The sequence below is a fragment of the Podarcis gaigeae genome (assembly GCF_964106915.1).
Source record: "Podarcis gaigeae genome assembly, chromosome: 6".
Classification (NCBI taxonomy): Eukaryota; Metazoa; Chordata; class Lepidosauria; order Squamata; family Lacertidae; genus Podarcis; species Podarcis gaigeae.
The window spans coordinates 32273255-32289763 of NC_139682.1; the positions used below are offsets into that span (position 1 = coordinate 32273255).

The window sequence follows — 16509 nt, forward strand, 5'->3', positions numbered from 1 at the left end:
TTGATTAGCCAGTCACTTTTATGATTACTTGTAGTTTTTAAAAGGTGATTTATGTTTTAGTGTTGTACAAAAGCATTTCTATAACTACTGATATGGTGGTTATAGAAACACTTTTGTAAAATAAATATATTGTTGTCCGAATTGTAAATCCACTGGAAAATGATTCCATTGGTTTCATATTTTGTGGCCAGCTTTCGTCTTCAGCTGTTAACACAGTGGTGTGAAAACAATTTATTAAAAATAGCCTACATCTTTTCTCGAAGCAAACATTTGACTGACCACTGATCAGAATGGAATCCTGTCAAAGGAGTATATCTATGTAAACTAATCAGAACTCAAACACTGAACCTTTTTCCTAGAAATGATTTATTAACCATCTGCATTGCAAGTTATTCTATGAATTATTTCAAAATTAGCTGTTGTGGGTGGTGGTTCTGAAGGAGAAAATTCAGGTACAGGCAAAGAACCAAATTATTTGCATAATATAAATAGCACAAATTAACCACCTCATCACTTCTTTTTGATTTTGAGAAGTCTCTAGGAGTTTCTGTTGCCTGCTTAGTAAGTGCTTGGAAGTGTGTCCCAATGAATAAAGTGGGACTTACTCCTGAGTAAACCTAACTAGTATTGGGCTGTCAGTCAATCAGTTTGTCCTTGTTCATTGCTTCTGGCAAGTTTTTTCTTTTGTGTGGTCTCTTCAGAACATCCACGCTTTAGCTGCATTTCCATTGGATCATCCACATCATCTAGAAAGGAGGTGAATACCATATTACTGCAAAACTACTCATAATATGTACACTAACTAAAACTCGAAGGCTGAGTTTCACTGGTGAAGAGATGGAATACTCTTTTTATGTCTCAACGGAAATGTCCCCTTGGTCAAATCCAATAGCGCCTGACTAAATTAAGGGAGCACTTGAAATGTAATTGCAAATAAAATACTTAGGCTGGGTTCCAAAAGCTACTTCAGGCACACTCAAGGACTTGAGTTTGCCAGGAGGGATTTTTTATTTCTCCCCCACTGCCCCCCCTTCTTCTTCTCTCTCCCCTCTCCACCACCAGTAGCATCTAGTTTTGAAAGTTCCCTCCATTTCAAAAGTGGTTTAACATATTGTGAGAAAAGTCTCACTGGGCACGTAGAACCAGCTGTGAAAATTTTAGAATCCTGGCTTTAATATCTTTGAAGATACATAAACAATATTAACTATGCCTCCTGGAGGAATTAGTTCCTTGTACTTTCCAAAACATACTAAAGCAAAATACTAAACAATGACCAGTTTAGGAAGTAATATACATGTAATGACTTATTTTTCCCAAGAAAAAATTCCTAAGAATGTTTTTTCCCCCTTAGAATCTTGTGGAAAGAAATCCATTATACATTTTCATATTTTTTTTAGCAAAGCCTTTCCTGAATTACCTTACAGCCTCTGCCATTTGGCATTCCGTTCCTTAGCATCACTCCTCATTATCAATCTCTAACCTCCTGTGTTATCCATATATAATGCAGATTGTAAACTGCCTAGGCAGTGATAAAAACAAAAGTCTAAGGGTGACATCTAACACTGAGCAAATGGATTTCTGCTCACACAGAGAACCAGTGTGGTGTAGTGGTTAAGAGCGGTGGACTCGTAATCTGGTGAACTGGGTTCGCGTCTCCGCTCCTCCACATGCAGCTGCTGGGTGACCTTGGGCCAGTCACACTTCTCTGAAGTCTCAGCCTCACTCACCTCACAGAGTGTTTGTTGTGGGGGGAGGAAGGGAAAGGAGAATGTTAGCCGCTTTGAGACTCCTGAAGGGGAGTGAAAGGCGGGATATCAAATCGAAACTCCTCCTCCTCCTCCACAATAGGATTTTCCTTACCCCTGCTGCCCCCCAGCCCTCTGGAGCAGATTTTAGGGGAGACAGTACATTACACCAAAGGTGCCCATTCCACTAGGGGACAGACATAATTGGATTCGTCTTAATTTTTTCTGAGGCTCTGAAAATAGTCTTGAAAGTGCATAAACAATGCCTGGAGAAATTTCTGAAGGGACTGAGTAGCAGGCCTTTAATATCCTGCAGAACTTCACTTCCCACGAAGAGCAGCAAAACTATGCACAATTTGCACATATGTTTTAAAGGCAGAATGGAACCTTTCTTAATAAAGAATTTGAATTACCTAGATGCAGATTATAAAGAGAGATCTACAACATTGTTACTTTTAATTGTAGAGACGCTACCAGGCTTTTACAGTGGTACTTCGGGTTAAGAACTTAATTCATTCTGGAGGTCCATTCTTAACCTGAAACCGTTCTTAATCTGAGGTACCACTTTAGCTAAAGGGTCCTCCCCCTGCCACCACCGCACAATTTCTGTTCTCATCCTGAAGCAAAGTTCTTAACCCGAGGTACTATTTCTGGGTTAGCAAAGTCTATAACCTGAAGCGTCTGTAACCCGAGGTACCACTGTGCTATGGTTAGATTTCAGAATCAAGAGAAACCCACAATCCCTGTCAAATTGAAAGAGCTCAGTACCAGCCTGCGGACGCACCTCTTGTGAGCTGAGCCGTTTTATACTGTTCTTCTCTAACCTGTTTCATCAGCTGTAGATTGTGATCACTGACTTCTTTGTGGTTTACAATAGGAAAGGGATAATCTTTACCTAATGGAAAACATAGGAAATAATGACAGAAAGGAAACAGAATTACTAACAGTAACTCTTCGAATTAATTGTATCGGAACTTGGTAGAACCTTTCCAAATTCCTGACTGAATACCAAAATGGAATTCCATTTCCAGCTGCAGGGAAACACACTGGCTTAATAGTTAGACCAAATAAACACAATGGGCAGATAAAGGCAGTCATGGGAGGGAGGGAAGAAGGGCGCTTGCTTGCTAAGTCCCTGAATGAGGAGAGAGAACAGGATTTGACACCAGGGAAGCAGAAACTTCAGAGCGGCTAAGGTGAGCTGGGTGCAGTGGTTAATGGTACTTGGGAAACAGAAAGCTGCACTCTCATTGCAGCCCAGAGAATAGAGGAACATGTCAATTCCAAAGCTGGGAAACTGGTCATCTGACCCAGCAATGGGGTCATTGGAAGTGAGGCAGTGAAACACAGTATGGTGAAGGGGATACTTTCTGAGAGCCTGCCCTGACTGGAGGGGGCAGACAGAAAGGAGGATAGGAAGCTTAGGTACTGAGAGGGAGAGGGAAATATGGTAAAACCAGGGAAAGCAGGGCCCTACTCTGCTGGGTACATAGTGAACATTTACTTTTTTTTGAGTATTACCTATAATGCAGCCTGCCTCTATCTGTATCTCTTCTGGTGCTACCCAAGGTTCATAAATGTACTGGGAGGGGAAATTCTTCAGCACTGGGAGGTATTTTCTGAAAAATATAATTAGCACACACCTTGTGTTGTTAAATGTTTCTATTATTATTATATTATAATTATATTATAAATAATTACAATAATTTAACTCTGGGCAGCTCCCAATCGAGTGTTAAAAACAATACAGCATTAAATATTAAAAACTTCCCTAAACAGGACTGCCTTCAGATATCTTTTAAAGATAGGAAAGCTGCTAATTTCCTTGACATCTGATGGGAGGGCGTTCCACAGGGCGGGTGCCACTACCGAGAAGACCCTCTGTCTGGTTCCCTGTAACCTCACTTCTCGCAATGAGGGAACCGCCAGAAGGCCCTCGGCGCTGGATCTCAGTGTCTGGGTTGAACGATGGGGGTGGAAACGCTCCTTCAGATATACAGGACCGAGGCCATTTAGGGTTTTAAAGGTCAGCACCAACACTTTGATTTGTGCTTGGAAATGTACCGGAAGCCATTGCAGATCTCTCAGGACTGGTGTTATGTGGTCCCGGCGGCCACACACAATCACCAGTCTAGCTGCCGCATTCTGGATTAGTTGTAGTTTCCAGGACACCTTCAAAGGTAGCCCCACATAGAGCGCATTGCAGTAGTCCAAGCGGGAGATAACTAGAGCATGCACCACTCTGGCGATACAGTCCGCGAGCAGGTAGGGTCTCAGTCTGCGTACCAGATGGAGCTAGTAGACAGCTGCCCTGGGCACAGAATTAACCTGCGCTTCCATGGACAGCTGTGAGACCAAATTGACTCCCAGGCTGCGCACCTGGTCCTTCAGGGGCACAGTTACCCCATTCCACTATTCCTGCTTGCCTTCTTGTGGACATCTTAAAAGGCGTCCGATTGGCTACTGTGGGATGTGGACAAGATGAACCACTGTTCTTATCCAACAGCACTGCTATTACGTTTTATAGCATGATAGACCCTGACGTATTGTAATGGTTCTAGGGGTGGCTCGTGCGTAAATCGGCACCACACCTGGCTGGGTTACCTGGGTGAACTCTTTCTGTCCGGATAGCCACTCACCCGTGACTGTCTCAATTGCTGGCAGAATCCATCAGTGGACGTTTCTTGAACTTCTTCCAGCAAAGAAGCTCTTTGACGCCTAGTCTCCGCCTACTCTCCCTGCGCGGAAGCCTTCTGCGCAGGGAGGGTGTGGGCAGCGGAGGACCCGTGCTCTCCGGCGAGGAGTCATGGAGCCACCTCGCCGATTCCCCCATCTGCCCCCCTTCTCCACTGGTGCTACGCTGATTTCCTTCCCCAGAATATGGGCTGCTTCTCTCCCTCCCAGGACATTCTCCGGAACCCCTCTGGAGCCCTCCCTCTCCCTCTGGCTCCGATGGCAGTTCCCTGACATGTATCAACCATGCGTACTCACCGGATGTATTGCCCTTCGGGATCTGTGCGCTTGCCAAAGCGAACAGGACAGAAAATGCGGGAGTACTGGTGGAAGAAAGCGCTGGCTGATAGCCACATCCAGTTCCCGGCATTCACGCTATAATCTGCATCCAGAAGCAATTCTTCAAACACCTGTAGTTGAGGAGAGTCATGCCATTAAAATAAGACACAGTGCGAAGTTGGGCTGAACTGAACCCACATGAAACTGCTGACTCTCCTCAAATTGCAGGGGGGCGGGGGATTTTGCAAACCTGGGTGGTAGTGCAAGAGCTATGGCTTCCCAGCATGCCTCAGGAATTATGTCTATGCCGGCAGTGGAATCATGGGATCTAACGTCCCTGTGAACCACCCCCCCAAAAAAAACAACAACATGGACATAGAAGACTAGATATAAGGGACAAGTTTAAGTTAGAACCTTTCCCTGTGACATCAATGTGAGGAATTATTATGAACCATTCAATCATGTAAGCCATCACTCATATTCTGAACTGGTATAGATTTACCACCTTAGAACTATATGTAATTTTTACACTGATTTACTTAACAGTACAATCCTATACGTGTCTACTCAGAAGTATATTCTGCTGAGTTGCTCACAAGAGAGTGAGCATAGGATTACAGCCTTAACACCTTTTCATTCCAAAGGATACTTGCTGTTCACTCCAATCAAAATTATGTTTGCAATAAACTCCCCCCCACCCCCCCAGTTTGCTAAGGGGAATGCTAACATTAAACACTGATAGGTAGCCATGTTGGTCTGCCATAGTCAAAACAAAAAAAAATCCTTCCAGTAGCACCTTAAAGACCAACTAAGTTAGTTCTTGGTATGAGCTTTCGTGTGCATGCACACTTCTTCAAATATCTGAAGAAGTGTGCATGCACACAAAAGCTCATAGCAAGAACTAACTTAGTTGGTCTTTAAGGTGCTACTGGAAGAAATTTTTTTTGATTAAACACTGAGGTTGCTTTCAGATTCCCTAGAAAGTTTGCTTTTTACAGGACTATGCCAATCAGGGCAGAAGACAAAATAAGTACTGCGAACCTGCATTCCTTCTTCCCAGCTGATCCAGAGGTCTCCACGTGTCAGGAAACAGGCCACCGCGTGGCGAGCAAGATGGTGGATCCAGCCTTCCTGATGGAGCTGAGTCATAATGGCATCAATCCAGGGAAATCCTGTCTGTGCCTAAGAAATAGAACAATTTCATTTTTCTTGATCTGCTCAGATGCGCTGCACTCCCACCTTGTAACTCTCACAATAGTTGACATTCTCTCTTCTTACAGAGACTAAGGACCGAATGGATGTGATGACAAATTCACCATTATTGATTTATTTCCCGTATTTGTAGTCTGCCCTTCCCCCAAAAGTCCCAGGGCGGAAAAACATAGCAGAGGTAAAGCATCTTAAACCATAACATTTATATAATTCCAGCATCAGCAAAATACTGTAGACAATGGCCTCAGAGTTCTAAAACAGTCCAAAGAATCAACATACCGTTTTCCATTTATGGAGTTTCTCTGTATCTTGGTACCAATCTATCTGAAGACAGATGGGATTCCCAACCATTTTTGTAAAGTTGGGTGTTGCTGATGCTACGGTATAAAAGAATTCCCTCCACAGTAGCTGTCCTTGAAGAGATACTGGTGGCAGGGAATGGTTCTTTGACTGTAATATTGATAATGGAACACAAAAAAAATGGGAAGCATGATTTAGCGCAACAATTTGTAACATTTAATGTGGTTTAAGCACTGAAAGCAGCAAGCCAGAACCTTTCACAAGCTATTTTGTTCTTCCAGTGTTTTATATATGCAATTGTTTTATGTTTTTATTGTATTGTAAATCGCACTGAGATGCCTCATGGAAGAGACTCAGAGATGAAATTAAATAATAGTATTTCCAAGCCTATTATGGGATCCTAATACCTTGCTGTGCTTAAAATGGAATCCTAACACTTTATAAAGCAAACTATAAGTATTTTAAAACCTTATGAATTGGGCAAATATAACAAATATAACTGCTTTTTAAAAAATCAGTATACATAATTGTACATACAGTATATTAACTCATCTTAATCCACATAATCCAATCAAGGAATTCTTGGTAAGACCACTGATTTAGATGGAGATTTACAAAAGGTTTCAGATGGTTTCACTGCACTCGCTTACAAATTCAGGCATGGAACTGGGAGATACTCTTGGACTCTGTTAACTAGGAAGGTGCAGGTGACGCCAGTTCCTAGGAGTGCCTTTTACCAGCAAAGACTGGTTCACCAACTGCAACCCTAGCTGCGGAAAGCAGACCTAGCCTCAATTACATATACATGACTCAAGCTTCACCATGGGCAATGAGCAAGCATGCAATTTCCTGGACCAAAGATTGCAGCTGCTGTGCTCCTCTCTCAATTCTCCTACTGCTGGGATGCCCATGGCTAAGCCTTGGTTTGACTTAGTTTTACATCTGAACACGTTTATTCTTGCTCAGTCAAATCACAAGCTGTAACCAAGGTTTGTTCTTGATTTACTCCTCACGGTTTGTCTTGGGAAAAGAAACCATGAGCTTGGGTTTGGAAATCGCACCAAACCAAACCATGACCTAACCCTGGTTAGCGCAGCCGGACTGGAGGAACGATGCAGTTGCCATGATATTCACTCCAGAATCTCTTACATTTCATCATTTGTGCTAACCCATGGTTTGCATTAGTGTTATATGTGGACTGGACCAGTTACATCCAGCCTAGAGTGCTGTAATGCTCTCTATGTAGGGCTGCATGTAAAGACAATCTGGAAATTTCAGCAGGTGCAAAATTCAGCCTCCAGCATGCTTATGTGTAGTTTGAGCATGTCATGTCACACAACAGTTTTGCATCAGTTGCACTGGTGAACCATTTCTTTCTCGGCTTAATTTGAAGTGCTAGGACTGAGCATTAAAGCTCTGAACAGTTTGCGACCAGGTTATCTGAAGAACTCCTACTATGTCTATACGAAACTGTTCAGGTCCTAAGATTGGCCTCCTCTCAGACCTGTCACTAAAGTTGAATAGGTTGCCGGGTAATAGGGTCATGGACCTTTTCAGTGGTGGCCCCACATCCGTGGAATTCCCTCCCCTGAAAACTCCACTTGGCCCCGTCTCTTGTAGACAGTCATTAAGCAATCCTTAAAGACTTTTCTTGATATTATTGATAGCCTGGCCCCTATATACCTTTTTTTTTTTTTTTTTTTTTTACTTTGCTGGTGATTTTATCATGTTTGTGCAAATGTTTTGGTTTTAACATTTAACATGTGGGCCTGCACTAAAAGATGGGGTAGAAATAATAATATTTTTTTATTTATACCCTGCCCTTCCCTGTTCAGAAAACCGGGCTCAGGGTGGCTAACAACAAATTTAAAACCCTCAATTGTGATACAACAAAAACCAGCATAAAATACAGTATAAAAGCATGAATAACAATAAATTCAAAAATCAATTTAGGGGAAAATCCATCCAATATGTTAAAGAAATAAATCATGCCTAGCTGCTGTAGGAAAAATAACATGCTTTTTCTGGGAATGGAAATTTGTCACATTTCCTTGCTTAACATGTAGCTAAGCTGCATACTGCAAACTTACCTGAGCATAAATTTTTGACAGCCTGTGAAAAAACATTCGAACTGATAAACAGCCCAAGCTGAAATAGGGACTCAAGCCTGTAGTACTTGGAAGCAGAGAATTTGGGATTGTTCTTGGCTTAGCAAACTTTGCTACCCAACCCTAAAAAGAGAAACACAAAGCAGAAGAAGCACAGGTGCTATAACTGGAATGACAGCTGTGCTACAATGAGGCAGTGGGTTCTATAAGCAAACTTTATTCCTCTTTAGTTTACCTTTGTATGAAACCCTTTATGTAAGCCACCTTTGATAAAATTCAATGGAAAGGGCTAGAAATACTTCAAAAACAAGTAAATCTATAGCACGCCTATGCTCCATGCTAAGAACACAGCCTCCACACTAGTAGTAGTGAAAGTGGTGCCATCCACATGCTGTGAACTACAACTCCCATCATCCTTGACCAATGATCATACTAGGTGGAGCTGATGGGATTTGTTGTCCGCAACACCTGGAAGGCACTTGGTTGGCTATCCTTGCTCCACACTATAGTTATGTGCTGACAAACCTGAGCCAAAACAAGTTCAATACCTTGCTACACAAAGGGCTTCCTCAGCTGATATTAGACTGTCAATGTGTATAACAGGTACATAAGTAATTGTACATGAATGATTCTCAGTACTTGTGCCAGCAGTCTACATCAGCTGTGTTGTTCTCGATACCTTTCTATTTTCACCTAAGGATTGTGTTATACAGGAACTTACAAGAAGCAGCAGCAAGAAAAGATAAGAAAAGAAGAAATGTTGTGCTCGCTTCGGCAGCATGTATACTAGAAAAGAAGAAATGTATTAATATTGGAATTAGCCTCATAGGTAATACACCTTACATATGAACCAAATATGTTGCACATACTGGGCTAGACCTTTATTATAGGAAATAACCAGTAAAATTTTCAGAGTTATTATCATTCAATCTGTTGCGCTTTGTGTACTGTGACAAACCTGAGCCAGCATAATATAGTGGTCAGAGTGGTAGTCGTTAGAGACCCCAAGAGCACTGTTGCACCCATGGGTGCCGCACTGGTGACTCATGATATGCAGAATAAAGGTAAATATTGGAAGGCAATTTTTTAAAAGGAAACAAAAAGCTGTGGGACTTTCTAGATGACTTCAGATATGAATTCTTTAGGAGATGGTAAGTGGCTTGCATTTAGATTGTTCTTGCAATGGTGATCAGAAAGACTGTTGACTATCCTCTCACAAACAACATGAGAAAGGACAGATACACCTTGAATTAAGACTGACCTGGTTTTTCAGGTGCTCTTCAAGTCGTTGGAGTCCATTAGTTTCCCCTCCTCTCCATGATGACTTGTACTCTTTGGAAAACCCAAGATCCTCAGGGAGAGGCACCCTGTAACACTCGGCCAGACCCACTTCAGGGAGAGGACTGAGTTTTCTAAGAAGGAAATAAAGAGACTTATTTTGAAAACCAAATGTTATACCATAATGAGGCAAACAAACACAATCAGCTTGTTTTATCACAGAACAAGTGAATGCAGCAGAAAGTGTTGCTTGTTACCACCACTGGAAACCACCCATGTCCTAAAGCCAACAGAAAAGGAAGAAACATAATAGACTGGAATAGCTGCCTCCCTTGCCTTCCTATCTTTCCACAATCAGGCCCAACATATCACGCTATGTTTCTAGGAAACACTGCAGTGGTCATGCAAATTAGTGTCCTGAGATGGGCTAACAGGATTTCCACACCCACAACCCTAGTGGGGATGAGAGAAGGATTTTTAAAAATTATTATTGTGCTGTAAATAATTAAAGTACATTTCCCATGGGTCCATGTGGAAAGCCTTGGTAATTAAAATAAGTTGTAAAATGATCATCAATTCATAGCCTCAGTTCATACTTTTTGTACATCTCTGTATTCATGAGATCGACAGCTGGTATTGTGCTAAGTAATGCTTACCAAAAAAAAAAAAAAAAAAATATTTCAAAACATGCCAGTATACTGAGACTGTCTGGCCATTTGAGATCCCAATATATCAGTCATAATCAAATCCATTGTATGGCTAGATTTCAAATTCAAGTACCGGTATTTCACAGCAAGGCAGATTTTTCAAATTCTGATACGTTCATCGAACCTGTTCAGAGCCCCAACACTGGTTTTCAAATGTGATCATCACAAGTGGACAGTTTACTAAAGCACTACCACAATATCCCAGAAGATAATTATGTAACAAAACCAAAAGTAATTTGACTCTCAATTTGGACATTATGAAAACAAGGATACATTAATCTTTTCATAAGTCACATGGATCAAACTTTTTTGCTTGGCAAAAAATACTTATTGCAAAATTATTTTAGATTGTCTTTTGTAAACCACTTTAGCTTGAATATAAATGGTCTTAAATAAATAAAATCATTTTACAGTGAGCCAGCTATTCCTAGAGTAAAATTTCTATGTTCTGGTGGTACAATTATTCCTTACTGTGAATTCTCAGCTGTAATGTCTTGCACAGGCATCTTGGGATCTCCAAGCACTGTTAGTATTTGAAGAAACCTTTTGTACGTCAATGGTGGTGTCCCTCCATTTAGTTCCACAATCCTGTATAACACAAGATGATTACACTATGAACAGAAACCGCCTGCAAAAGGATGGAACTTGGGTCACAGTAGAGTAACTAAATTTTCTGTAAAACTTTGTTCAGTGATGTTTATCCCCTAATGTTTTTAGCGCTGCAGCCTAAACTCTTCATTTTAATGTCTGTGCTCATAATAGTGGCCAGTTCTGCAGGAGAAAGGAGTGAAGATCTGCATCAGCAACAGAAAAATATCTATGCTTGCAGAATGCAAGCTAGGTTTGCATGTTTGTTATGCTGTAAAACCACTAATGGCCCCCCAGGAGATAAGCTTTCTTCCCCTTGGCCAGCTCCGTACCGTCTGATGTCATACAAAGTGTGCCCCACCAAAGAAAATACTTCAAATCCCATTTCTTTCCCCATAACTTGGATAGTCTTCTCCATTTCCTTGTAATATGGTTCAATCTCGTCATCGAAAGTCACTTGGGTAATATTCCACTTTTGAACATGTTCCCGCAATACAGCCTCATACTCCCCTTGAATAATCCATAAGCAAGAGTTCAATTTCTTTAAGTTTGTCTGGAGATCTTCCAGAGTCTGCAGGAGAAAATGCCAACGTTTAGTTCCCATCCTAGTTGCAGATGTCAAAAAATTTCTATCCAGTAGGTAAACTGGATATACGATTTCAGAAGACTTCAGTGCAGCTAGCAAAGTGGGGTTGTCATGTAGCCGGAGACCCTTCCGAAAAAGATGAATAGTCCGATGAGGCATGTTGGATATTTATTTCACACGTGAAGGAAGAAATGTGGGGAGAATTCAGATCTACAATAATGGGGAAAGAAAAGAAGTCAGGGTTTGGTATATATTGCAGTGGTATACAGAAATAGTCTGGTAAGGCTGCTAGTTTAAAGAATATAAAAATTAAGTTTTATTATTAACTCTTGGAAAACAAATCCATCCTAAGCACAAGCTCACATGTGTCCACTATGGAGACACGATGTTAAACAAAACAGGCCCCAACACTGTGTCAAAATAGAAAGAAAGCCTGAAATTGTTATTTAGGGGAACTGAATTTAATTCTAAAGTATATTCTGGAAATTTGGAAGAGCTCAAGGGGCCAAAAAAAGTGGTTACATCACACGCTATATTAGAAGCAAAAAAAGCTTGTTTTGATGAATTGGAAGAGTCGCAAAAAGATTCCACTGAGCATATGGATTTATAATATGGACAGATTAGCTACATACGAAAGAACTACAGATTAGATGCATATGAAAGAACTGCTTGTCGACGCCAAATAAGAATGGATAAATACAAAGAAATTTGGAACAAATATCTAAGTGACAAGGCGGATAACAATGGGAAATAGAGGGGGGAGAGAGTGGTGATAAACAAGGAGTAGGCAATCTAAATTTGTGTTATTATTGTTATTATGGTTTTTGTTGTATGTGTCTTTCTAGCTTGGTGTTTGTACTGATTAATATATATTTTTTTAATTTTTTAAAAAGAAAGAAAGCCTGGCTGAAGGAGGAGAAAAGTAGTAAAGCCTAAAAGGAAGTGATCTACATGCCAGCAAATAGTTATGAAAGAAGGAACCAACAGAAGGAAGATCAGGTTCCCTCACCCCAGTTCAGGTAACTAACTTGGATGTCCCATGTCCTAGTGTTATGAGGGATTAAATCTTCTATTCACTTTATCAATATCTGCATATTGCAGTAAACAGCAGAGGAGGTAAAGAACAGGAAGACAGATTGGGGTTATTAGCACAATGGCATCTAGGTCGCAGGAAGCCAAGTAGACTCCTCAGAATGGAAAGAATACCTACTTAGGTGCAGCTGGAAATTTGGAAAAGCAGCTTTCAAAAATAATTTTCAAAAAGATGGTATTTGATGGACTGACTGCACCCTGACAGAAAACATTCACAACACTCTATTTGTTGCTTGCTGTACCATACTTTTAGACTCTCCAGGCTCAGTCCCATCTCAAGCATGTAGGTGGTTAGAAATCAATGTGACTGCAGATATATTGGTTTTGAAGTTTGCACTGGCATAAATTTATGGTGAATTCAGAATGCAGCTTTCCAGCACAGAATCCAAAATCTAGTTGTTCCTGGTCATTATTCTATCCTTGGCCATAGCTCAACGAACACATGCATTGGCATGCATTATACGTTAAAATAACAAGCTGTAATCGGGATTAGCAACATTTATCCAGCAGGATAAATTTCTGTCCTCAGATTAGAGAGACCAAGTGCAAAAAAAGAGACCAGAGCTCTTGCACCTCCAATAGTTAGAAGAGGGAATTTCAGCAGGTATACTGACTATGGTGCTGATGCAGCTTGCATCTTCTACACACCTGTCCAAGGTGCAGATGCCCATTCCTTTTTATCGCCTGTCTCCCTAACTAGTGGCGACTTTCATCCTCTTGCAAATTCTCGCTTCAGAGGATGGAGTTTCTTCAGGGCGACCTCGGGGGAGGAAAAAGGGGTTGCGTTCACTCTCCCTGACTGACCTCGGAGATTATCAAATCCGCCGTCGATGCAGTTTGCTTTTTGTCTATGCAGGAAGAGGGACGGGAATCAACCCTGCACGTTGCATGCAGAGACACATTCGGCGTCCAGACGCGGAGTTTGGGCTTCGGGGGCAGAGGAGAGAACCCCCACCGCGACGGGGAGAGGGGGAACCCTCCCAGGCCTTGCCAGGAGCTCCAGGGGGAAGGAGAGGCTCGGTAGCAAGATGGAGGAAAGGGGCGTCCCGTTCCCACCCCACTCTCGAGAGGCGGGCAAGGGGCTGCTGGGGACGCGGGGTTACCTGTCTCTCTCTCTGTAGCGGCGCAAGGGGCCTTCCGGGCAGCCTCGGCACCAGACCTTCCTCTTTCCGGTAGCGGCTCCTCCAAAGCGGTGGCGGAGGAGCTCAGGGAGGGCGTGGCGGTGTTTCGGGAGTCGCTTTTGCCTTGAGATGCACGGGGTTGTCTTTGCAAGAAGACCGGGAGCCGACTCGGGTCTGGTCTGGGTCTGTTTAGGAAAGCTTTTAATGTTTGATGTATTGCTGCATTTTAATATTTGGTTGGAAGCCGCCCAGAGTGGCTGGGGAAGCCCAGCCAGATGGGCGGGGTATTAATTAATTATTAATTAATTAAATAATAATAATAATAATAATAATAATAATAATAATAATAATAATAATAATAATAATAATAATAATAATGCTGCAGCCCTAAGCAGGCAGCAGCAGCAGCAGTGATGTGGGAAGGAAACCCCGCTGCAAAACGGGAAACCGACTGTCGGGGTAATAAATCCCCGAGCCTGGTGTCAGTCACACTGCTCTCAGTCAGACCTTGCTTCTTCTGAGGAAGCGTGTCCAGACTTGGGTTGGTTGTGTGACCGGGTGTAGACCAGTCTGGGAAGTGCTGCTGACACCTTTTTGTCTCCTCTGCTGCTAACAGGGGCAATGTGGAGAGGCAGCGAGGTTGCATTACTTTCTGCACTTTTATACAGCTTTGTGTAGGCACTTGAGACCTATCAGAACGCAAAGGTGGAGGCATCCCATACACATCTATTTACGTCATACATTTCTAGCTTGCCATGCTGTCAGATATCACAACAGGAAAATGATCAGGTCGAATGCCACCGTTAAAACCAAGGTCCTTTACAGAAAACAGGTGGCTTCATACTCCTGATAGTCAAAACTGTCTATCCAACATCCATATGCCAGGGCTGGGGGAACTGTGATCTTTTAGTCTCTAGATGCTATTGGATTACAATTCCTATTGGCCACACTGGCTGGGGCTGATGTTGGGAGTGCAAGAACATCTGGTTCCCTAGCCCTGCCCTAGGTGAACAGGATTACTTTTTATTGGACCAAGATAAGTGAATGTAGAGGGCTATAAAATGTCAAATCTTATATACCGGAGAATATACAGAGGTACCTCTGGTTAAGTACTTAATTCGTTCTGGAGGTCCATACTTAACCTGAAACTGTTCTTAACCTGAAGCACCACTTTAGCTAATGGGGCCTCCTGCTGCCGCCGCGCCGCTGGAGCCCGATTTCTGTTCTCATCCTGAAGCAAAGTTCTTAACATGAGGTAATATTTCTGGGTTAGTGGAGTCTATAACCTGAAGCGTATGTAACCTGAAGCGTATGTAACCCGAGGTACCACTGTACTTTAAATACTACCCATGCTAAGTAAGCAAATACCTTGGTAACAAAGTATGGAGTTGTGTGTGGGGAGGAAATAAATTTCACAATATTAATGTGGAAATATGCATATTTCTTATAGCCCGCTAGTACCATTTCATATTTAAAAATCACATCTGTATATCTTTTATGTACATGGTAATCATTAACATGCTGAATTATAATGCTTCCCAAACCTCTCTCAAGATTCAGAACTCATATTTTTTTGTGATCCAAATCAAAGAAGTGCCCTGGAAGGGAAGGCGATGACACTGTGCCTCTGTCTCTTCTGACACACTGTAAGTGAAATCAGGAGGATCAGGACTAAATCCTCCCAAAATGTTGCAAATGTCTTAGGCCTGTTCTCCCAGTTCACTTGGAATCATCTTCACAGGCACAATCTTCAAACAACAAACTCTGAAGCAATTCCACTGCAAAAAAACTGGACTGGTTAATTGGCTTAAGAACTGAACCCCAAATGCACCTTGTAGTGTTTACCTTTTTTCTGTTGAGGTCTTTTGACTCCTGCTGGGAATCCCAGGATCATATCCTGTCACACAGTTCAAAGCTGTTCACAGGAATTTGACTGGCATTTATGTGACACCTGGAAGCTTCTCTATGTGCTTGCCTCACACACAATACAATAACTAGGTCACTATGGGCAGAATGTAGGTCACTCTAAATCCCTTCTCCTTCCTCCTGGCAAAAGCTGCAGCTGACTAATGCCCACTTAAAAGAGTACAGGCATGTGATAGGCATCTGGTTTAAGGTGCTATGCAGATTCTATAGGCAAAATAAAATGAAACCTAGCATTGTAGCCATTGCTATTCCTACTCAAAGTAGGCCCACTGAGTATAACACAGTTGGATACAACCCTTAATTACATGCTAAATACCTGGGTTTTTTTGGGGGGTGGTGGTTAATATTTTATTAAAGTTTTGATAAATACTTGGTTAAAATTATTCAAAGTGAAAAGGGTTCAGGCCAGTGGTGCATTAGGTTTTGCAGCAGAGGCAGTGAAGTCATTGTTTTTAATTATTTTTGAATGTAACTCTTTTTACTGATAATTTTATTGTTTTATTCTTTCTGAGGTTTTCACAACCAAGTGATATATAATATTTCATGAAATAAATACGTGCAGCATACAATTGAAGGCTGCTTTATAATGTTCTTAAGTAGAGTTTTAACTTGCATAACCAAGACTGACATCATATAGCTCCTTACCTGAAACTCACTGAACTCAATCGGAGTTCCTTCTGAATAAACATGTGTAGGATTATGCCATTAGATTACAATCAGTGTATACTTACTTATCTTAGTGCCATTGAATATTATCAAATTACATAGAAACATGTTGTAATATAAATTGCCCAATAATGAAATTCTCCTTTAAAACACGTTGACCTCTTACAC

At 41.7% G+C, this 16509-nt stretch overlaps 1 protein-coding gene across 4 annotated transcripts; it reads right to left on the minus strand.

Moving 5' to 3' along the window:
- Positions 1 to 348: 348 nt before the first annotated feature.
- LOC310847686 (cryptochrome-2-like) lies at positions 349 to 13938 on the minus strand. 4 transcript variants are annotated; one of them, XM_083745732.1, is made up of 11 exons: positions 13732 to 13938; positions 11283 to 11746; positions 10834 to 10950; positions 9639 to 9789; positions 8360 to 8500; positions 6249 to 6419; positions 5799 to 5939; positions 4737 to 4888; positions 3267 to 3364; positions 2530 to 2640; positions 349 to 746 (listed from the first exon to the last, which is right to left on the minus strand). In XM_083745732.1, the coding sequence occupies exons 2-11, from the start codon at positions 11693 to 11695 to the stop codon at positions 640 to 642; spliced, it is 1602 nt and encodes a 533-aa protein (XP_083601858.1). In that variant the 5' UTR covers positions 11696 to 11746; positions 13732 to 13938; the 3' UTR covers positions 349 to 639. The 4 variants fall into 4 exon arrangements, with proteins under 4 accessions (XP_083601858.1, XP_083601859.1, XP_083601860.1 ...); XM_083745733.1 differs by lacking the exon at positions 13732 to 13938 and adding an exon at positions 13277 to 13706; XM_083745734.1 differs by lacking the exons at positions 8360 to 8500; positions 13732 to 13938 and adding an exon at positions 13277 to 13707.
- Between the last annotated feature and the right edge of the window lie 2571 nt (positions 13939 to 16509).